This window comes from Portunus trituberculatus, chromosome 40 (assembly GCF_017591435.1).
Source record: "Portunus trituberculatus isolate SZX2019 chromosome 40, ASM1759143v1, whole genome shotgun sequence".
NCBI classification, from domain to species: Eukaryota; Metazoa; Arthropoda; class Malacostraca; order Decapoda; family Portunidae; genus Portunus; species Portunus trituberculatus.
In genome coordinates this window covers 7882501-7905615 of record NC_059294.1, presented here as the reverse complement: position 1 = coordinate 7905615, position 23115 = coordinate 7882501, and the positions used below count along the sequence as shown (strand labels likewise).

Sequence of the window (23115 nt, the reverse complement as noted above, 5' to 3'; positions counted from 1 at the left end):
AGCCAAGAGGTGACTTGAGAGACGTGGGATGGGTTTCTGCGTGGCATCCATGAGGGAATTAGACCAGAAACTTGGCAGAAAAGAATTTTAACCACACACAAAAAAAGATTCAGTGAGTCACGCGCTAAAGAGATAAATGAACCAGCCAACAAAAGACCATCGCACATCAACGCAACTTTTGTTCCCATCCTCGCACATTTCACTGCATTTTTTAAACATTTAATTTGTTTTTCTACATTTTTTATTACTTGTTTTTTTGGTAAATATTTGTTTATTATTTAGAATTACCACTACCATTACTACTACTACTACTACTACTACTACTACTACTACTACTACTACTACTACTACTACTACTACTACTGCTACTACTACTACTACTACTACTACTACTACTACTACTGGTACTACTACTACTACTACTATTACTACTACTACTACTACTATTACTACTATAACCACTATTACCACTATTACCACTATTACTACTACTTGTAATGATACAGCTACTTCTACTACTTCCACTATTACTGCCACTACTATTACTTCTACTACTACTACTACTACTACTACTACTACTACCACTACCGCACCACCTCCACCACCATTACTACTACTGCTGCCACTACCATTACTACTACTACTACTACTACTACTACTACTACTACTATTGTGATGATGATGATGATGAGAGACAGACAGACAGACAGACAGACAGACAGACAGACAGAGAGAGAGAGACAAACTTAACATTCACAACCTCACTCCCTTAACAATCATCCCCCCCCACACCTCCCACCTCCCCTCATTCCGTCGCAACCTACACCTCGCTTCATCACGCCGCCTCTAATGACGGTGGGAAGGAGAAAGAGGGTCGAGGGAGAGGAAGTGGGAGAGGGAGAGGGAAGGAGAGAGAGAGAGAGAGTAAGCTAGAGGAGTGACGACTAAAATACTGTGGTTTCCGATGAAAAAAAATGGGAGAAATAAACAAAAAAAACGGGGTGAGAGTTCTAATGGTGGTGGTGATTGTGGTGAGACAAAGAAATAAGGGCGAGGACAAGTAATGGTGGTGATGACGGTGGTGGTGGTGGTGGTAAATTATTGTTGTTGTTGTTGTTGTTGTTGTTGTTTGGGTGACGAGCCAGACAGGTAAGCGTGGATTCCGTGGATTAGTAGAATGGGTAACGAAGGAGCTGGAGAACTGTGGCGAGAAGGGACGAGAAGTTACTGTGACGTGGGCTTGAATTGTTGCAGTGGTGGTGGTGGTGGTGGTGGTGGTGGAAGGCGGGAGGGTGGGAAGGAAGGAAAATGCTGGTGACAGGCGAATAAGTGTGGCAGCGGGAGGAGGAATTATGATGATGGCAGGAGAGTAATGGCGACGGGAGGAAAACTGAGGCAGGAGGAGGAGGAGGAGGAGGTGGTAGGGTGTGATGAAAGAGAAGCAGAAGCGACAGGAGAGTAAGCGGAAGAAATATGGCGATGAATAATGGAGGATACGGAAACAAAACGAAAAGTGCATGACATCTCCGTTATTGAATTGAATTATGATGATGATGATGATGATGATGAGTAAGTGTAACAATGGAAACTTTACATGTAGATTCAAGATAAAGTAAAGCAAAGCAGAAAGTAATACAGAAACATGCACTATTTAAAGACGAACACACACACACACACACACACACACACACACACACACACACACACACACACACACACACACACACACACACACACACACACACACACACACACACACACACACACAGCAAAGTAAACAAAAAAAGACAGTCGATATGAGGCGATACAGGGATATTTGATGCGAAATGGAACATCAAACACAGGCAAATGCAGGGTACATTATTGCTTCTATCGGTGCTGCTGCCTGTGTGTGTGTGTGTGTGTGTGTGTGTGTGTGTGTGTGTGGGTGTGCGCGCGTGTGCATGTGTGCGCGCCTATATGTGGAGGAAGAGAAGGACAGGACAAGGAAACCAACAACACTATCATTACATTTCCTTCACGCCTGCACCACCACCACCACCACCACCAATACCACTACCATCATACGCACCACTTACAACCTTGAAGCCACGAAGTCGTACAAACTGCATACCTTGAAGTCTTTACGCTACCGTCTGCTCCTACATTTCCCGCCCACCACCCGGTTCATTGGGGGATGGAAGAGGAAAAGAACACGAGAAAGAAGGATCAGAAGTGCAAAGATAGCATAGAGTTGTGACAGAATGATAGATCCACAAAGTGACATTCTTTACGAAGGAAGAATAGGTAAGGGAAGAGAAAAAAAGTAAAGAAAATGGGGAAAAGGATAGGTAATGAGGTCACGTGGTGGAGAACACGAGTATAAAGAATCAGAAGTACAAAAAGAGGATAGAATAGTGACAGAATGATAGATCCACCATGTCACATGTATTTATTAGAAAGAATAGGTAAGGCAAGAGGAGAAGAGTAAAGAAAATGGGGAAAAGAATAGATATTGAGGTCATGTGATGGAAGGAAGGGTATCTAATGCAAGAGGATGGGGAAGTGGGAGGTTACTTGAAGGGGGAAGTGAAGGGGGTGGGGGTAGGGAGCTTTGAAGACTGGGGAGAACAAGGGAGGTAAATCTACTGTAATCAGCTGCAGAATTCATCCCTTCCACCCTCTCAGAAGCTCGTCATTATCGCAGACTTTAATTAAGAGAGAGAGAGAGAGAGAGAGAGAGAGAGAGAGAGAGAGAGAGAGGTAATTTCCGTCGGTGATGTATGTGACAAGTCTGCTTTGGTCTTTTTTATCGGTGTTTAATATGAAAGCGTGATGGATTGTTGGTGTGTGCAGCGAGCCACGTGTGACTTGATTAAATTGTTTTGTTACGAGAGAGAGAGAGAGAGAGAGAGAGAGAGAGAGAGAGAGAGAATTCTTAACAAGGACATCGTTTGTTACCGAAAGCAGAATTGCAAAGAGAAATCACCGCATGCATGGAGGAGACGCCTTTGTGTGTGTGTGTGTGTAATTCACTGTTTGATCTGCTGCAGTCTCTGACGAGACAGCCAGACGTTACCCTACGGAACGAGCTCAGAGCTCATTGTTTCCGATCTTCGGATAGGCCTGAGACCAGGCACACACCACACACCGGGACAACAAGGTCACAACTCCTCGATTTACATCCCGTACCTACTCACTGCTAGGTGAACAGGGGCTACACGTGAAAGGAGACACACCCAAATATCTCCACCCGGCCGGGGAATCGAACCCCGGTCATCTGGCTTGTTAAGCCAGCGCTCTAACCACTGAGCTACCGGACCGTGTGTGTGTGTGTGTGTGTGTGTGTGTGTGTGTGTAATTCACTGTTTGATCTGCTGCAGTCTCTGACGAGACAGCCAGACCTTACCCTACGGAGCGAGCTCAGAGCTCATTATTTCCGATCTTGGGATAAGTCTGAGACCAGGCACACACCACACACCGGGACAACAAGGTCACAACTCCTCGATTTACATCCCGTACCTACTCACTGCTAGGTGAACAGAGGCTACACGTGAAAGGAGACACACCCAAATATCTCCACCCGGCCGGGGAATCGAACCCCGGTCATCTGGCTTGTGAAGCCAGCGCTCTAACCATTGAGCTACCGGGCCGTGTGTGTGTGTGTGTGTGTGTGTGTGTGTGTGTGTGTATGTTTCAGATGCGACAGGTGTGAGCAGCGAGCGTGTGTATTGCAAGGGGACAGGTGCTGGTAAAGAGGATGTGCGCTGGATGAAGCAACCGGGTGTGTAGCTTCGGTGGCGTTGGTGATGCAAGTAACAGGTGCATCAAGTTAGCGGGCCTCTCATTAAGGCGGGTGTGTTTACAGGTGTGTGTGCTGTCCCTCTCTTCACCGCCTCTTAATTACCTGTCTTCTTGGAACGTTACAAACCCGCGGACGCAAAGGAGACGGAAGAGAGAAAGAGAAAAACAGTGAAAGAGAATACATGGAAAATGAAGAAGCCGCTAATTAAAACTCCGCTATTCCGCAAACTGGTAATTAATGGGAATCCTAGTTTAGTGTTTCGTGCTGTGTGGTTCGCGGTTCGTGGTTCGCCCTGCACTGGTTCGTACATTAGCGGGAGTGACGTGCGGGGTTAAGTTTACGTGGCGCTGCGTTTTCAAGGTTCTCAAGGCCACGGAATCTTATTTTCTAGCCTGGTTCAGAATCTTTCAGTCGCCAGATCAAGGTGAAATCAGACTCAATCCCTCTCCCTCCGCCTCCATTACTTTCTCCTCCTCCTCCTCTTCCTCCACTCCTCCACCTCCTTTTTTCTTCTTCCTCCTCCTCCTTTCTTTTCTTCTTCTTCCACCTCCTCCTCCTTTCTTTTCTTCTTCCACCTCCTCCTCCTTTCTTTTCTTCTTCTTCCTCCTCCTTCTTCTTCTTCCTCCTCCTTCTCTTCTTCTTCCTCCTCCTTCTCTTCTTCTTCCTCCTCCTTCTCTTCTTCTTCCTCCTCCTCCTCCTCCTCCTCCTCCTCCTCCTCCTCCTCCTCCTCCTCCTCCTCCTCCTTTTCCTCCTTTTCCACTCCCGCCGAATCTTTACTGTCACAAGAGCGTTCAATGCAGAGCCACGCTGAAGAGTCTTGATTTTTCCGGATTTTTTTCTTTTTTCTTTTTGCTTCAGTTTTCCGGTTGATTGGGTCACGTCGCCGCATTACCTTTACTCACGTCTACTTACCGCCATGTCACACCACGCCACACCACTTTCAGCTTCACCGGTATCAACCACTTGCTTACTACATATACCTGAGTGCGCGTCCTCGTCTCTGGACTTCTGGATGCAGTCGAGTGTTCCTTCTGTCAGTCTCGTTCTGTCATTCATTTACGCCTCGCTGGATATTTGTGTGTGTGTGTGTGTGTGTGTGTGTGTGTAGGAATTTACTGTATCTTTTTTTTTCTCTATCTCTTTTTCTCGTTTAATGTTCAATGTGCAGTGTTGAGTCACGAAAATGTTGGGAAAGTTAGTAATTGTGGTTGTTTTTTTTCTCCGTTCTTGTGTCTTTCCTTCTTTTTGACGGCGTGAAGAAAGAAGAGCTCAATACTCAATCTCCCTCCGCCATTTAGGACTCGGCACTCTTTCACCGTCACGCTACAACCATGAACTTGCCGCCCCTGCACGCTAACACTTCTTCCTGTTGCTGCTGCTGTTGTTGGTGCTGGCCTGCCCCTTCACACACACACACACACACACACACACACACACACACACACACACACACACACTATCCTATCCACACGAAGGTACCTACACTTTTCACCACACCCTTTTTCCCTCCCTTCCTTTCATTCCCTCCCCCTTACCTACATTTTGCCTCACTAGCCGTCCCTCGATCCAATATCTACATCGTGCCACACCTTACTGTACCCTCCATCATGCCTGCACACCCTCCACCACACCCTCTCTTATTTTCCCTCCCTTATCTATATATTCTATCACACTGCTAGTACCTGACACCCTACCACACCCTTTAGCATACCTATATTTTTCTATCTCACACCTTACGACACCAATCAGCATATCTACACTCCTATACAGTTACACCCTTAATACATATACACTCACACCTTACCACACCGATATACGCACGCCCATGTTCTCACTACCATTACAATTACAAGTTCCTTATCATAGCACCACCGCCACCACTAACACGATCCCCTCCTTCCTGCCTTCCTTCCTTCTTTCGTTCCCCCTCGTGAGTCAGAGGGGAAGGAGGCAATCCAGCGACCACCACTCGTAACCCTCAAAGTCTCGTAACTCTGCCGGGGAGTGACCAAGGCACCGCGGGGGTCTGGGATGTCGGGGTCTGGGGCGGCGTTACCCTAGACTTCTTCATCTTCTTACCTCCTCCTCCTCCTTCACCTCCTTCTCCTCCTCCTCCTTCACCATTTCAAAGTTTTAGGTGCTACTACTATTGCTGCTACTACGACTAAGGCTATTCTTACCACACACTATAGCTACTACTACTACTACTACTACTACCTTCTTTTCAAACTTTTAGCTCCTACTACTGCTATTACTATTCTTACTACTATTATTATTACTGTTACTACTTTTATTTCAAACTTTCAGCTACTATTTACTAATATTACCACTATTACTGCTACTACCACTACTACTATTACTACTACTACTACCACCACCTTCTCCTTTACGAACCCTTGCCTACTATTTCTACAACTACTGCAATAGCCACCACCACTACCATCGCCACCACCACCAACACCACCACCATCTTTATTTCTTCACCCCACTCCATTACTCTTTCTTTCTCAACATCATTTCTTTCATTATCCTTTATTACATTTCTTTCATCCATCATCTTCTTCGTTCTTATTATCATCATTCTGAGGTTATTTTCTTTTGCTTCCCCCTCCTTTGTGGTGGTGGTAGTGATGGTGGTGGTGGTGGTGGTGGTGGTGGTGGTGATGGTGGTGGTGGTGATGGCGACAGTACCACGTCACGTCCTTATCTATTCATTCATCTCCATTAATTTTCCATTTCTATCCCCTCAGACACTTCATCTATTCTCCTTCATCTCATTCCTCTCATTTCCTCTTCCCCTTCTGCTGCCTCTTCTCTTGCTCCTCTTCCTCCTTCCCCTCCCTCCTCCACTTCCTCTTCCTCCTCCTCCTCCTCTTTCTCTTCCTCTTCCTCTTATTTGTCAGGAAAGTTTCTACGGCAATATTTATCCGCTCTGTCAGTCAGTCTTTTATCTTTTAATCTCCTCGACCTGTCATCTCCCCTTCTCCTCCATCACTAGCCTGTCGCGTCTTCCCTCTTCCTCCCCCTCACCTATTGTTCTCATGTTTATCCTCTCTCTCTCTCTCTCTCTCTCTCTCTCTCTCTCTCTCTCTCTCTCTCTCTCTCTCTCTCTCTCTCTCTCTCTCTTGGTTGACTCTCGTGCATTCTCTCCGTCTTTGTTTGTGCCTTCCCTTCCTCCCTATTTTTCCCTCCCGTCTCTCCGCCACTCTCCAAGCCTCTCACTAGCCGCCTCTCCTCCATTCACTCTCTCCTCTCGTTTCCCTCACAGCCACTCTCGTCTCTTTCCCCCCGTTCTTGTTCTCTCTTCTCCCCTTCAAGCCTCGCTCTTCCCACTTTCCCTCCTCCCGTTACCCCGTCCTGTACTTCCACCTCTTTTTTTTTTTTCCCTACTCATCTCAAGGGCTTCTCCTCCTCTCTCCTCCTCCTCCTTCTCCTCTTCTTCTTCCTCTTTCTTGTATGATACCATCTCTGTACCTTCCACATCTTCCCTCTCCTGGTTTCCCTCCCTTCTTTCCCCCACGACCTAAGTCTCCTCCTACTCCCTACCCCCATCCTGCTGCCTTCCCACTCCCTCCCACCCCCTCAGCTTGGTGGATATTGATCAGGTCTGTCTGGGTGAGGGGGTGTCTAGTCTCTCGTGGGTGCTACTACACAAGGTCGCTAGTTCCAGGCTCTCTCTCTCTCTCTCTCTCTCTCTCTCTCTCTCTCTCTCTCTCTCTCTCTCTCTCTCTCTCTCTCTCTCTCTCTCTCTCTCTCTCTCTCTCTCTCTCTCTCTCTCTCTCTCTCTCTCTCTCTCTCTCTCTCTCTCTCTCTCTCTCTCTCTCTCTCCTCTCTCCTCTCTCCTCTCTCTCTCTCTCTCTCTCTCCTCTCTCTCTCTCTCTCTCTCTCTCTTCCTCCTCTCTCTCTCTCTCTCTCTCTCCTTCTCCAACGTCCTGGCCATAATTCATCCCCTTTTTCACACTCGTTCTTGAGAGAGAGAGAGAGAGAGAGAGAGAGAGAGAGAGAGAGAGAGAGAGAGAGAGAGAGAGAGAGAGAGAGAGAGAATGTATGTGTGTGTAAAAGAAAAGGAAGAGGAATGGGTAGAATGCAAGAAGGATATGAGAGAGAGAGAGAGAGAGAGAGAGAGAGAGAGAGAGAGAGAGAGAGAGAGGAAGACAATGAGGTGCCGTGATGGTCTCCCGCCGGTTGCCTTCTGAAATTACTGAGCAAACAGACGCCGGAGGAAACTTGCTGACTTTACTGATTCGCTGGGAGGAAGTGGCGCAATAAAACACACAATAAACCGGAGAAAAGATCGCGCTCAGATAAACCAACCGATTTAATTTCGAGGTGAGGTAAAGTTCGTTAGGTTGAGTTAACCCCTTCAATCCTGGGACACATTTTTACCATGGAATTTGTGTACGATTAGGCCATTTTATTGACATTAGGAAGGGGCTATGGAGGTCACAAGATTAACAGCCAGACTCCTCACTATTTTAATACCTCACATAAGTTTCTAAAATTGTATAAAATCACCAAATAGTCACCAGAATAAGCGTGAGATGTGTTGCCTAACCTTGGATGCATTTTTACGTTGAGGTTTCGGTGTGATTAGATGGTTTTATTTACATTAGGAAGCGTCGATGGAAGTCAGATGATTAATGGCCAGAGCCTTCACTATATTGATCCCTCCACATAAGTTTCTGAAGCTATATAAAATCACCAAATAGTCAGCAGAATAAATATGATAACATGTCCTGGTACTGAAGGGGTTAATGTAATCTTATGTCATGAGAGATTCTTCTTGTCTAGTTTGTTTGATTTGTTTGTTTCATGTTACCTATCCCAACTTAGCCTCAACATATCTTATCCGACAATATTAACCTAAAGTAATCTCAGCTGACCTTACCTTAGATGACCTCACATGACCTGAAGTAATCCAAACACAGACTAAACTAACCCAACTCAATTTCTTCTAAAATGACTTGGCTTGATAATCTAAACCTTATCAAACTTACTCTTATCTATCTTAATCTAATCTAAAACAAACGTAACTCAACCGAACCTGAACTAAATAAATAGAATCATGCGTGCTTTGTGGTCCGAGGGGTCTCCAAGCGCACGGGTTCGAATCCTGTCCACGGTGCGAGTGTAGGTTGGGCTTCCTCACTCGAGGCAAAGGTTTCCTAGCGGGTGGGCTTTGAAATAGGAGGTGGCCCAAAATGTATCACCTTTAGCCCAGAAATTCCCGTGAAAAAGCCCACATGGTATAAATAGAAAAAAATAAATAAATAAGAAACATAACTTTACCTAACCTAACTCAAATTAACTTACCCAAACTTAAACTTACTTAACCATTACGTGACATAACTGAGAGAGAGAGAGAGAGAGAGAGAGAGAGAGAGAGAGAGAGAGAGAGAGAGAGAGAGAGAGAGAGAGAGAGAGAGAGAATGAATATCTAGAGTGTCTTTAACTTTGTGATACGAAAAAAAAGAAAAGAAAAGAGAATAAAGAGCACGGTACATATTTTACCAGTATACACCCATAAGCCCCCCTTGGGTAAGAGAAAGTATGAAGGGAGTGTAGAATAACCTCATAAATACTCCCTTAATAAACACCTGTACAAAATAAAGGAGAGAAATTTTGGTGGGAGAAAAATAGCGTGCGTCCAAATATAATTATACTCGTTCGAGGCGGCGACCACGAACCGTTTTCTTCCTCAATCTACCTCGACCAAGACGCGGACAATTGGAACGGGAGTCTGTGGTAATTTAATCTCCCAAGTCTTTACCTCGTCAGTTTTGTACGTATCCCCATCCCTTCTGTTCTTTCTTTCCCTATCCTTTCATTTTTTTCCCTATCTTTCCTCTTTTTTTTTTTACTTCCTATCCTTCTATTCTTTCTTTTTATATCCCTTCACTTTTTCTTTCTTTTCCCTTTTTATTTCCATTCTTTCTATTCTTTCTTTTTATCCTCCCTTTTGTAAGTTTTTTTACCTCCTATCTCTTCTGTTGTTTCTTTCCATATCTTCATTTTTTCCATTTTTTTTTCTCTCGATTTCCTTCCTCTTTTTATATGTTGAAATCTATTTTTTTTAGCACTTTACTTCATTCATTTCGTTCCGTCTTCTTTTTTTTCCCCTCCATTCCCTTATCCATTCCATTTTCTAACCTTCTCTTCCATTTCCATCCCCCTCTTGTCCTATTTGTTAAAATTTAATCCTCTAGCTCTTCATTTCATCAGTTTTGTTTCCCTCGCTCTCCTTTTTTTCACCGCTTCATTCCATTATTTTATTCCCTTCCCTTCTTTTCCCCTTTTCCTTTTACTTCATCAGTTTTGTTCTCGTTTTTATTTTTCTACCCATTTATTTCCTTATCCATCCTTTCCTTCTTCACTTTTATCCTTTCCTGTCATCACCATCTCTAAACTTTCCTTCATTCCCCCCTTTTCTCATCATCTTTTACCCTTTTTTTTCTATTTTCACCGTACCTTCGTTAAACTTCCCTTCATTATCCCGTTCTTTCTCCTCTTCGTATCCCTCTCCTGTCCTCACCCTTGCCTCCGTAAGCTCTTCCAAGGCTGCATCAACATAACGCGCCTGAAGACACTCGAAGAAGGGAATTTATATGCTGAATCTGATGAGTTTTAAGGAAATGGTGAGTGTGGCTTCCCTTGGACTGCGTATCGTCTTAGCCATCAGTGAAATGTGCTTGTATGGCGAGTTTTTTATCATTACGTGGAGCTGCGCCGCGCAATTTGTTTAGTGTTCTTGTGTTTGTTTTGGCCTAGTTTCGTTTGGTGGACGGCTATGAAGGTGGTGGTGACGTGGAGGGCAGAGATACGGAGGGATAGGGAGAAAGAAGGAAAACAGACACACACATACGCACACCCACAAACACAGGCAGCCTCGCCCTATACATAAGCCGTCTCTCCGCCGTCAGCCTCGTCTAGCCTCTGCTGCGCTGGAAAGTTTTATGTCTATGTATGTACGAGTATGTATGTATGTATGTATAGTGGTAAGGCTAGGTCGCGGGGGAGAGTACGTGTGGAGAGGCTGAAGAGGCTGCCGTGGCTCCAACAGCGACCATCAGAGCGAGAGGAGCCGCACGAGACCACACTCACCACACTCGCTATGAATATATTGGTGCCCCCTGCTTCCCTGCTTATCCCTACTCTTCTTCCTCCTCTTCCTCCTCTGCCGTCCCCCGTCTACCACAAAATACCACCGCCTTCTCCTCAGCCGGTGCCTCCTGTCTAGTGTCTTCGTGTCCCCTTGTCCCCCTGTGTCCGTGTGCCACTGTGTTGTCTTGCATGCCTGGTTTTCGTGACTGACCCTCGTCTCCCCGCCCTCTCTCTTTTTCCTGCATTTCATGGAAGCGTTTCTCTTTGCTTCAGTTCGCCGGCATGTTTGAATGTTGCATTACCTTGACTCAGTGTCTGATTACTTCTTTAACTTTTTTTATATGTGACATATACCTGAAATATACTGAGATATAAAGATTGGTGATATTTGTGATATATTAAGCGCTAAGATATATTTTTTTTTTGTAACTGTGTGTGTGTGTGTGTGTGTGTGTGTGTGTGTGTGTGTGTGTGTGTGTGTGTGTGTGTGTGTGTGTGTGTGTGTGTGTGTGTGTGTGTGTGTGTGTGTGTGTGTGTGTGTGTGTGTGTGTGTGTTCATCTTGCCGCTGAACCAACAAAATGGAAGAAAAGGCTTCGTTAACTAACTCCATCGTGACTGGATTTCCTCCTTGGCTCATCAAAAGGGCCGGGACTGGCGAGGCCCAAAGGCTGTGTGTGTGTGTGTGTGTGTGTGTGTGTGTGTGTGTGTGTGTGTGTGTGTGTGTGTGTGTGTGTGTGTGTGTGTGTGTGTGTGTCGTGGCCTCCGGCCCTTCCTTGTTTTCTTTCCAGCCTCCAAAGACCCACCGAAACCGGCAGTAGTAACGAGAATGAGAGAGAGAGAGAGAGAGAGAGAGAGAGAGAGGGAGAGGAGAGGATAGGGGGGTATATTCACTGTCTTGCAGGCAATTCGTAGCTTGAGCTGTGTCTTTGTTGCCGAGAAATTGTCCTCCTGGGTTATAGGGACGATTTCCCCCAAGCACAAAGGAGCGAAGATGATCTGTTTGTGTGTGTGTGTGGGTGTGTGTGGGTGTGTGTGTGTGTGTGTGTGTGTGTGTGTGTGTGTGTGTGTGTGTGTGTGTGTGTGTGTGTGTGTATGTGTGTGTGTGTGTGTGTGTGTGTGTGTGTGTGTGTGTGTGTGTGTGTGTGTGTGTGTGTGTGTGTGCGGGTGTGCCTGTAAGACCTAACAGAGCCCGCTTCAAGTTAACCCTGAAGTCTTACAGTGTCATGTGATGTGTTGTTTGAAGTCTCGCCTTGGGAAATCGCGTTCTAATGGTGTGTTTCTCCCCCAGGCGGTGTTGGCAGCGGCATGCACGAGGGAGGCGACGGCGAGCAACGTGTACGCGTCAGTCAGGTACAGTAATGACATGGTGGGGCCTCCTCTCCGCCGCTACTCTCTCTGTGTTGACAATATGCTCTCACTTCACATGATTACTGCCTACCTACCTACCCATCCACCGTCTTGGCTTGTGTCTGGGTGGTGGCGATGTGTATACGTGGTGTCAGGTGTTGAAATAGATACACATACATACATACATACACGCACTCGTACACACACGCACTCTACTCGTTATACAGTAGACTCGTTTTTCATGAGTGTTGTACCGGAAAGAGGTAATGTATATGAGCGAACGATGTGTATTTCATTTATTTGTTTATTTTATTTATTTATTTATTTGTCTTTTTTTTTTGTTACTGATTTGGTTTAAGTTTCAGTCTTTTTCGCGGGGGAAGTGTTTACGGTAAGTTAAGTAAGAGAAGGGTTTTTTTTCTTTTTTCTAAGTTCGGGTTTTTACTGGTTTATTTATCTATTTTATTTTCAGTGTTATATTTTGTTTCCTCTTTTTTCTTCTTTTTTTTTGAGAGGATAATATTTTTTTCTCCTTTCCCTTTTTTTTCTGTATTATGTAGGAAGGTATTGAGCTTGAGTGGATAATGATGATGATGATGATGATGGTGGTGGTGGTGGTGGTGGTGGTGGTGAGGGTGGTGGTGTGGCTTCCAGTGTGGGGAGTGAAAGTGATTTGTTTGGGATGGGTATTGGCAGCTGGTGGTCGTAGTGGGTTTGGTGATAGTGGTGGTGGTGGTGGTGTTAGTCTTGGTGATGGCTGTGGTGGTGGTGGTGGTGGTAGCGGCGGTGGTGGGTGGTGGTGGTGGGGGTAGCGGCGGTGGTGGGTGGTGGTGGTGGTGGTGGTGGTGGTGTGATAGCTGTGGTGGTGGTGGTGGTGGTGTGGTGTAGTCAGTACAACTTTGTTTTACTTAAGCAATTGCATATTACAGCTGTGAATAAGGTGAAGTTAATGAAATGCAGCTGTTGTGTGTGATCAAAGGTAACAATGAAGGTGGGAGCACCAACAGCCGTGGTGTGTGGCGTGCTGGCGAAAACAGTGTCATCATCACTTGTTAGGAATTTGGCCTGGAAGTCGCCTTAAGCGTTCACCTCTGAGGCTGAGCGTGACAGTGACGGTCCCGGCCCGCCCCGCTCCTGCACGCCACCCCCAGGTATAAGGGATGGGCGTCCACAGCGCTGCTTATGACACATAACACATTTTGTATTTCTTAAACAGTTTATTGAGTTATTTCGTTATTCATATTCATACAATGAGGCGGCGTGCCCCGGCCAGGCCTTCTGTTAGTGTGGTAGCAGCACACCAACGCTGCTGTGAGTTTGTGGCCTACGCACCCACGTCAGGCCGATCACCACCACGCAGGCATGCAGGTCTCCCCGGCTTAGAGAAGTCATCATCATAAAATTTGTTTTAGGACTCTGAGCCAGCTGCCGGACGCCGCGGCCCACACGTCCACCGTAATACCCGTGTTGGTCTGTGCCTCACCTGGGTGTCGTTTTAAAGGAACGTTTCCTGGCGCCATGGTCGTGGTATTGTGGAGGTGGAGGGAGGAGGGAGGGAGGAAGGCTGCACCTGTGAGACTTAAATCACGAAATATTATTGCTTGATGGACAGCAACTGGTAGAGAGAGTACCTAGACATACACAGCAGTGCTTCTTGATGTATTTTTTCGTGTGTGTTCGTGCTTATCTTTAACTTGCTCCTCTCTTCTGTGTGTCCTGAAACTCTTCGTGCAGTAAATTCAAAAACACCGCAGGAAAGTCCATCAAAATTTCTTTCCATATTTTAAACACTTATCGGCACCGCCATGAACTAGGAACTCGTCTGTCTTCTGATAAGAGCCGAATGAATATTAATCTCACGAACGTGATACTCCACACACTCCGAAACGTTGCCAACATGGAAATAGATCACTTGAATATGCATTTGTGGCTGCAAGACGCGAGTAATTAAATATTCATTGCGATAAGATCCGATATTGAAAAAATGGTGACACGGTCTTCAGGTTTTAATAAACTTTTGATGGATACCATGACGCATATATCACCGAAACATTCACTGTATTATTCCGACACAATCATTATAAGAATATGGAAATATATTAATTGCAGGAACGTGTAAAGGAGAGCGGGGCTGGTGAGTGCGTTATTGTGACCCAAGCATTGTTTACGCATCAAAATCAGATCACTAGCTGCATTGTATATAAGTTACATTGAAGCGCGATTTGTGATGGTGAGGGTTACGCTCTTATTATTATTATTATTACTGTTGTTGTTATTATAAAAACGTGTGTGTGTGTGTGTGTGTGTGTGTGTGTGGCAACCCTTGCCCTTTATATTGCCCTTCATGAGGCAATCATTTTTTTTCAGTGGGTCGTTTTTCGTTTGTTTGTTTTTCCATCATTAACAATTTTTTCCCCGCACGAGTCTTTGGGCGCGGTAAGTCTTCTCATTACCTCCAATCCATTAATATCCCGCTGCACCAATTATGCTTTTATTTCTCGCTGCAATTACTTATCGGTTGCCCTGAGCGAGCGGCAGTTTGGCGATACGTTGGCGTGATTGGGAGCGAATCCTGCACCACCGCGTACCACCATTACGGTATTTTGGCTCATTTGCAACTGGCAGCTAAATGATATTATAAACTTTGGAGGGGTGTTTCAGCGTAATAGATTCCACACTGACACCCACGTTTCCAATTGTCGTTACCTCTCTCTCTCTCTCTCTCTCTCTCTCTCTCTCTCTCTCTCTCTCTCTCTCTCTCTCTCTCTCTCTCTCCGTTTCCATTTATCATTTTTTCTCAGTCTCTCCCCCTCATTACTTATTTTTCGCTTTTTCATCATTGCCTCCTTTTTAATTTATTTTTTCTTGTTTACCTATTTTTTGCCATCCCTTATCTCAGTAATTACTCTTCTTCAAAAATTTCCTTCACATCCATTTATTTTCCTGGCCCTCCGCCGCCGCCGCCGCCGCCGCCGCCTCCTTCGCCTCCGCCACCGCCGCCACGACCACCTGCAGCGTGCCCCATCATGTAGGCCAACGGGTTTCACTGTTCGCGCTCGCTGTCTCGTCCATCGCGTGAAGCCTCGTTACCGCCAAGCCCTGTTTACGAACCACGGCTGGGGTGGCTGTGTGGGAAGGAAGGAAGGAAGGAAGAGGCACCCGTACTCCCTCCTCCTCCTCCTCCTCCTCCTCCTCCTCCTCCTCCTCCTCCTCCTCCTCTATGCATCCCGTCCTCTATTGCGTATGAATAAATTATGATAAAGTTTAGTAATATATTATCGGAGGGAAATATTTTGAGGCGAGTAGAGAGATAGTATAGGAGAGAAAAAAATTCCGCCGTGCATTCTAGATAACTATGTAATGTATTCGAGGACGTTGGGTGAGATTGCTCCAGTGCAGGTGATTGTTTGTTTGCGTGCCGCTGATTTAGTTATAATTGAAACCAGCGGTAGTGATGGTGGCGGTAGTGGCGGCAGTGCTTTGGGAAGGGCAGCGGCGGCGTCGTCGACGACGTCCTGCAACTCGTGTGACGTGTTCTTAATTAAGGTATCGGGGTGTCCCTCCCTCAGCTTGGTTCTTGGTTGGAGGATGGCGGGTGGGAGAGGGGACTCCCTATGTGGTGCCCTTGACTCCCCTCAACCGTTTCATCATTTTCCTCTCAAGTTCTCTTTTAAAAGTGATATTAGTCCTCGAAATCTTAATTACTTGTCTACGTGGTGGCACCGGCGACGGGACGCCGCGGAGCGTGTGACAGCCTGGCCTCGCGAGATCCGCCTCAACTCTGGATGAATAAAACACCATCTGGTTCCGGGCTTGAGTGCATAACTATTGTAACTTTGCCCAGAGTTGGCGCCTTGCGTACAGCGACTCTGGAGATGGATCGAATAAACTTTACCCTAAGTGCGCGCCGCGTACAGTGACGAAACTTTGGAGCTTGGTGTTTGGTGAGAGGCAGTACTCTTGGTACGGGAAATGAGCTTCCCGGTGATGCACAGTACACAGTTCTATGAGGAAACGTTTGGTATTCTGCAAGGAGGTTATTACGCGACGTTCACGATAATGGCTATGTAAGGTACACAGGAGATGTTTGATGACCCTCTGGAGGCACTGCAATAATGACTGATTGAGTGCCTCAGGCGCCGCCACAGAGGAGAGGAAGGGCAAAGGAATGAGAGGATGTGAAGTAAATTTCTTCTTCCGGATCTTAATGAGAACTCTGGAGTTCCCAGACGACCACTGTGGGTAATACTACAGAGGAAATCAAGCCATCACAGCACCCCTTCTCCACTGGCACTCTGAATGGGCGCCTCGTGCACGGGTAAGGCGATGGAGGTCGGAGAATATACTGTTACCGCCGCAGAAACCTGTACGGTGTGGCCCTTCAGTGAACACAAGCTTCGTGCTTCACAGCGGCAGCTCCCCTTCAAGTGGTCATTTACTAGGCGCTGCTACCCGTCATTCACCTGTCCTGCGGTGCGTGGGTCGCCTAGTGAATAACTGATACGCGATGCGGGGATGTCATCGTCTCGCAGCAGCTCGGCATGTGGCTGTTTGTATCGCTCCACAAGTGGAAGTATACTTCTTTCAACGAAGGTTATTTTATATTTTGTTATTTTCTAAGAATGGATCTGAAGATTTAGAGGAAAGAAAATAATACTTAAACTGCTGCTGCTGCTGCTACTAGAGATGTACCGATGCATTGGTATTGGTATCGGAATCGGCGGTATCGGCCCTTTTTTTGGGTATCGGTATCGGTATCGTTATCAGCTTATTTTATGCCGATACTTACGATACCTAAAAGGAATTTACTACCTAGTGATATATTCGATACAAGATATTGATGATACCAAATTAATATGATACGGCGTATTAAGTTTCCGTGGTGATTACCGTATGTCACAGAATACTGTTTTCTGTGGTAATAAGCCACAATCTCTAAATTGGACGTGTATGAAATGCGTATAGGCTGAACTCCGGCATCCTGTCACACGGTCGGTCATGAGTCACCACGCATTCTCACTGTCTCTCAGTCAGACGCCACACAAAGTTCACACAGGTGAAAAGCTTATGTTTTTTAATTATAATCTAAGAATGTCAAACTTCAGATATTGAGAATCCAACAAAATGATTTGGTATATATATATATATATATATATATATATATATATATATATATATATATATATATATATATATATATATATATATATATATATATATATAATATATATATATATATATATATATATATATATATATATATATATATATATATATATATATATATATATATATATATATATATATATATATATATATATATATATATATATATATATATATATATATATATATATATATATATATATATATATATATATATATATATATATATATATATATATATATATATATATATATATATATATATATATATATATATATATATATATATATATATATATATATATATATATATATATATATATATATATATATATATATATATATATATATATATATATATATATATATATATATATATATATATATATATATATATATATATATATATATATATATATATATATATATATATATATATATATATATATATATATATATATATATATATATATATATATATATATATATATATATATATATATATATATATATATATATATATATATATATATATATATATATATATATATATATATATATATATATATATATATATATATATATATATAGTTAGGCATTTTGCATTATTGTAAATAACAGCATATTCTTATTTGATTTATAATTAACAGTGCTAGTGCTAGCCTTTTCCAAGATATCATACTGGAATAGGTGGAAGCTCGAATTATATATGTATATTAATTTTAATGCAAGTTTAATTTTTGAGTTACTTGTGTTAACCTAAGGATGTAAAAATTCCATAACTAAGAAAGTAACGATTCTGTTTTGTAATCATGTGCATTGTGTATAATTTGTTGCATATTAATTATTTAAGATCATAGCAATACACTAGAAATTTAGAATAAACTAAACTTTTTCTATTTAATTGAAAAGATTAGGTGAAAGCTCATTTTTCTGAATTGGTCTACTAATGTCTAATGAATTAATATCAAAGGATGTCAGATTTAATTAAAGAGAAACATACACAACAAAATGAGTTTCTTTTGCTAATATTTTGTGTCTGTTTTACAATTTTAATAATTTTAAAAATATTTTTGATCGCCAAAATATCGTCAATAAAATTAATAATGAAAATGCACAAGACCAAATGGTCGCTAAAGGAGTAAGAAGTAAGAATTTAAAATAACTGACAAGAATCAGAAGACTGAGAAGATATTCATTCCAATTACTGAGTAATTTATCTTTGCAAATGGCTTCAAAAGCTTCTAGAATTGTTCCTATTTCACAAATGTTCTCAGAAGGACTTACAGCATCACCCAAAACAAAGCCTCCCATCTGATAACGCTCGCCGTCCACCAACTCATCCTGGTGTTCGGTGCAGTAATCACTATAAGTAGTAGTATCGGTATCGGTAGTAGTATCGGTATCGGCCCAATTAGGTGGTATCGGTATCGGTATCGGAATCGGCCAAAATTTTGGTATCGGTACATCTCTAGCTGCTACTACTGCTGCTGCTACTGCTACTGCTACTGCTACTGCTACTACTACTACTACTACTACTACTACTACTACTACTATGCTGCTGCTGCTGCTGCTGTTACTGCTGCTAAGGCAGCGACAGTAATGATGATAAAAATAATAATAATAATAATGATAATAATAATAATAATAATAATAAGTAGCGTGCAACAAAAACAACAATAGAATCAGGAGCAGCAGTAATGACATCTTTTACACAATGCGTCGCCCGAGGAACCCGCCGCTGACTTGCCGTGCCCGTAATAAGACGCCTCAATGCCTGTCACTCCCCGCCCCGCCTGCCGCTGGAAGGGAGAGGAGGGAGAGGGGTCAGGAGGAGGTGGTCTGGCTGTCTATTGTTACCTGAGAGTCCGTTGTTAAGAGTTCCACAGCATGATAATGTTGTTTTCCGCTCCAGACTTCTTCTCCCTCAGTCTCCGGTCCCTCCTATAGTGTCCTCTCGCTCGTAAGGAAGCCAAGAGGAGCCGCTAGAGTAAAGGGAGTCAGTGTGGTCTTGTGGGTGCGTGCTTCCAGCGTGACTTCGTGTAGTGTACGTGGGTGTGTAACGTCCTGTAGTGCGTGTTGGGTGGGTGTGTGGGTAGGTATATGGAGTGTCAAGTGTGTGTGAGCTGTAGTAGGGGTGCTGACCCTGTGTGTGTGTGGTGTGTGTGTGTGTGTGTGTGTGTGTGTGTGTGTGTGTGTGTGTGTGTCGGGGAAGGTGTGAGTTCGTTGGTGCGTGCGTGTGGGGTCTCGATGTTATTTTCATTTTCTGCAAATTTTCCGACCATTTTAGGTTTTTCCTCATTAATTTTCTCTTGCACTTTTTTCTTTTCCTTGCCGCTGTTCTCCTCCTCGTCCTCTTCCTCCTCCTCCTCCTCCTCCTCCTCCTCGCACAATCAGTATGCATCCTGCTACTAATAACGCCGTGAGAGAAGAGCTGATAAAAGCACTTTTCGGATCGCTAATTACTTGCTAATGAATCGACTAGCCATGCAGAGAGAGAGAGAGAGAGAGAGAGAGAGAGAGAGAGAGAGAGAGAGAGAGAGAGAGAGAGAGAGAGAGAGAGAGAGAGAGAGAGAGAGAGAGAGAGAGAGAGAGAGAGAGAGAGAGAGAGAGACTGTGCTACAACGTTTAAGTAAATATTTAGAATACATACTCTTACATCCTGCGTGTGTGTGTGTGTGTGTGTGTGTGCGCGCGTGTGATAACAGTCCTCGGTAACTCTTACTTGCCACTATATATGATCGGTTTGCAAAAAGATGGTTGTTAATGGACGGCCGAACAATATTGGGTTGGAACGCCCGCGCGAAAACACACACCCACTCACACACACACACACACACACACACACACACACACACACACACACACACACACACACACTGCTATTCGTTGCCTTTCATTTCTTTTCCGTTTTCTCTATTTTATGTTCCCTTCTGCCGTTCGCTTTGATTCTCATTCTTTCTCCAGTAATTTATTAATTTATTCATTACACGGGTTTAATCATTCATTCAATTATCTCTCTCTCTCTCTCTCTCTCTCTCTCTCTCTCTCTCTCTCTCTCTCTCTCTCTCTCTCTCTCTCTAAATCATCGTCACACAAGTTCTTCAAAAGCCTCATATTTTCTGCAAGAAACTCGTGCAAGCGATGAAATTTCTCCATAAAAGAGTTACAAACGAGATCAGCAACCTGTAATTTCTTGCAGCTCTCACAGCGCCACGGAATTAGCAAATTTTGCAGAGCTCGGTGGCAAGAAAAGCGGCAGAAAACTGCAAACCAATTAACTGAGTTCCTGTAGCGGGAAAATTGCATGTAAAGGTAATCAGAAACACGATGATTAAGTACCTCGACAACCTCTGGCGAAATTGTTTTTATTCATTTCCTTAGTGGTTGATAATTACGTCATCTATTCATGCTGTCACTTCCACATTTATTTATTATCAGGTTCATGATGAAGTTCCACCAGTGAGATTGATGTGGTTAAAGAAAACACTTTGCACGGGCTGTATAGAGTCACATGGAGCGAAGTGGTTGTCTGAGCAGCGGAAAATCATTGTATTCACCGGGACAACTTCACACTTGAATGTCTATAAACTTCAGCATATATTTGTATTCACAAGTACGACGTACAATTTTTGTGATCGCTCCCCATGGCACCTTCTATTTCCTTGTTCTGTGGCGGATTTTGGTCTGGGTCATGTATTTTAACGGGAGATCAGTCTCATCTTAGAGTAATGTTTCCCAACCTGTGGTATGAGTACCACTAGTGGCCTTCGAGGTGGCACATGAGCACTTTCGGAATCCCATGCAATTTTTTGTTCAATTATAAATCAATCCATTTATCAGAAAAAAAAATATATTGTCTTACACAAGGTCTAGCATTGATCAGCTGGTGGAAAAGGAGCAGATGTACTCCTCGCATTAAATTGAGTTGCGTTCCTTATTACTTCATTAGTGTGTATACTTTTAAATAAATTTATATTTGAGGGAATTGAATTTTTTTTAACCAGTTGGTATGCGGCGACTGAACGGGACCTCCAAGTGATACTCAAAAAAAGTCTGGGAACCACTGTCCTAGAGAGATGCCAGTCCCTTGCACGACTGTATGAGCCTTTTCCTCTATTTCGTATGCAAAATGTGTCAGTAAGCCCTTATATGTTAACATATTGACTGTAGCAATTACGCAAGATTGCATAAGAAATATTTACATTTGAAAGAAGCACATGTTGTGTCTGTTCGTCCCAAGATGTATCCCGCTTAGATGGTAGGACGTTACCATGCGTTTCCCTGGTGCATGAAGCTCGTCAGGCTCGGTGGAGCTGCGTCATTACTAGGAATACGACGAGTAGTTTGTTCGTAGTTTATTGAGCATGAGCTGCGTGTTCCCTTTAAGCCGCCTCTCACTTGCTGTTTGCTGGTGTCCCGGGAGTGTTCACTTGCCTCAAATCTGCGCTCTAACCTCCATGCTATGATCTAATCTCGTTACTTTAGCTCCGCGTCTGCCGAGACGCGAACGACCTCATGTTTTCATTGTTTTGTCTGTGTTTTCTAATAATGGTGTGTTGCTGCTGTGAAGTGTGTCTTTGAGGGTGTTGAGGACTTGACATTCATCGTGTTCACACACACACACACACACACACACACACACACACACACACACACACACACACACACATTGTCTTCCTTCGCACTTAAGCCTCGGCACTGTAAATGGCGGTTGGATTTGGCTCCCAAGATGAGGGATGTAATGGATGTGTTGTGAGCATTGGCGGGTTGTTGACTCCCTGGCATCCCTCCCCGCCAGACTGAGCGTCACTGTACCATGCAGCAGCAGCAACAGCATGCCGCTGTGCCGCCCATCACCACGAATCTCTCGGCATGCGAACGAGCACCAAAGGATGTACAGAAAGAGAACTGCATTTCCTCCAAAGTTTTGGGATTCCTTGGCCAAGTTTTCTCGAGAAAACGTAGAAATTTCCTGGTCTCCCAGACGCCTCGTCACGGTCATGAAGCCCCTCGGCGCACCGCGCTGCGCCGCTCATGCGTGACGCCCGGGTCCTTAGCGCCGCGAGCCGTACGTGCATGACGTGCGTGATGTGTCGTCAAGGTGTTATGTTGTTTTAACTGTTATGGTGGTGTTTTTGGCTTATGTACAGGACAAAGATGAGAACGAATACGCTGCATACCCCAGATAGGCCTGTCCTCTCCAGCGCCCGGTACTTGGCCACTCAACTTCAAGAACTGGATAGAAAAGTGCGTGCTCCTGTCTTCTCCTTTCCTTTCTATACTAAATTTCTATAAATCTCGTAAATGGTGATATTTGCTTCGTAAGTAATGCAAGACTACCTGGACTGTCAATTGCATTTCTCAACCACCAAGGCCATTTTTCACGAATGCCTGCGATCAAGTAAGCGCAGCACACTAATAAGCGTGCGACTCACTGCAAGACATCGCTGTAAGGTTTTCCCATCATTCTGCTGACACTAATACAGTTATGCTGCATCATCTCAGAACAAGGGAGCGAAGTTACTTATCACGAGAACTGAATTGGATTTTTCTTTTTATCGACTGTCTTCCGTTGTGTATGTAAGAGAGAGAGAGAGAGAGAGAGAGAGAGAGAGAAACTGAATATCCCTTTAATAACGCCTTTGATCAATATCATCATGTAGCAAACTACTAAGCGTTTCAGAGAGTTTGAGGGCACGTTTTTCTAGAATAA

At 44.0% G+C, this 23115-nt stretch overlaps 1 protein-coding gene and 1 non-coding gene across 2 annotated transcripts in view; one reads left to right on the top strand and one right to left on the bottom strand.

Moving 5' to 3' along the window:
* The window catches only part of LOC123516254 (proteoglycan 4-like), a 380397-nt gene that overhangs the window by 290329 nt on the left and 66953 nt on the right, over positions 1-23115 (top strand). The window contains exon 4 of the mRNA XM_045275485.1: positions 12175-12236. Coding sequence (XP_045131420.1) covers positions 12175-12236 — 62 coding nt within the window. The remainder of the gene's footprint in view (positions 1-12174; positions 12237-23115) is intronic.
* Positions 3229-3305, bottom strand: Trnav-aac. The gene has a single exon. It is a non-coding gene; the product is annotated as a tRNA-Val (tRNA).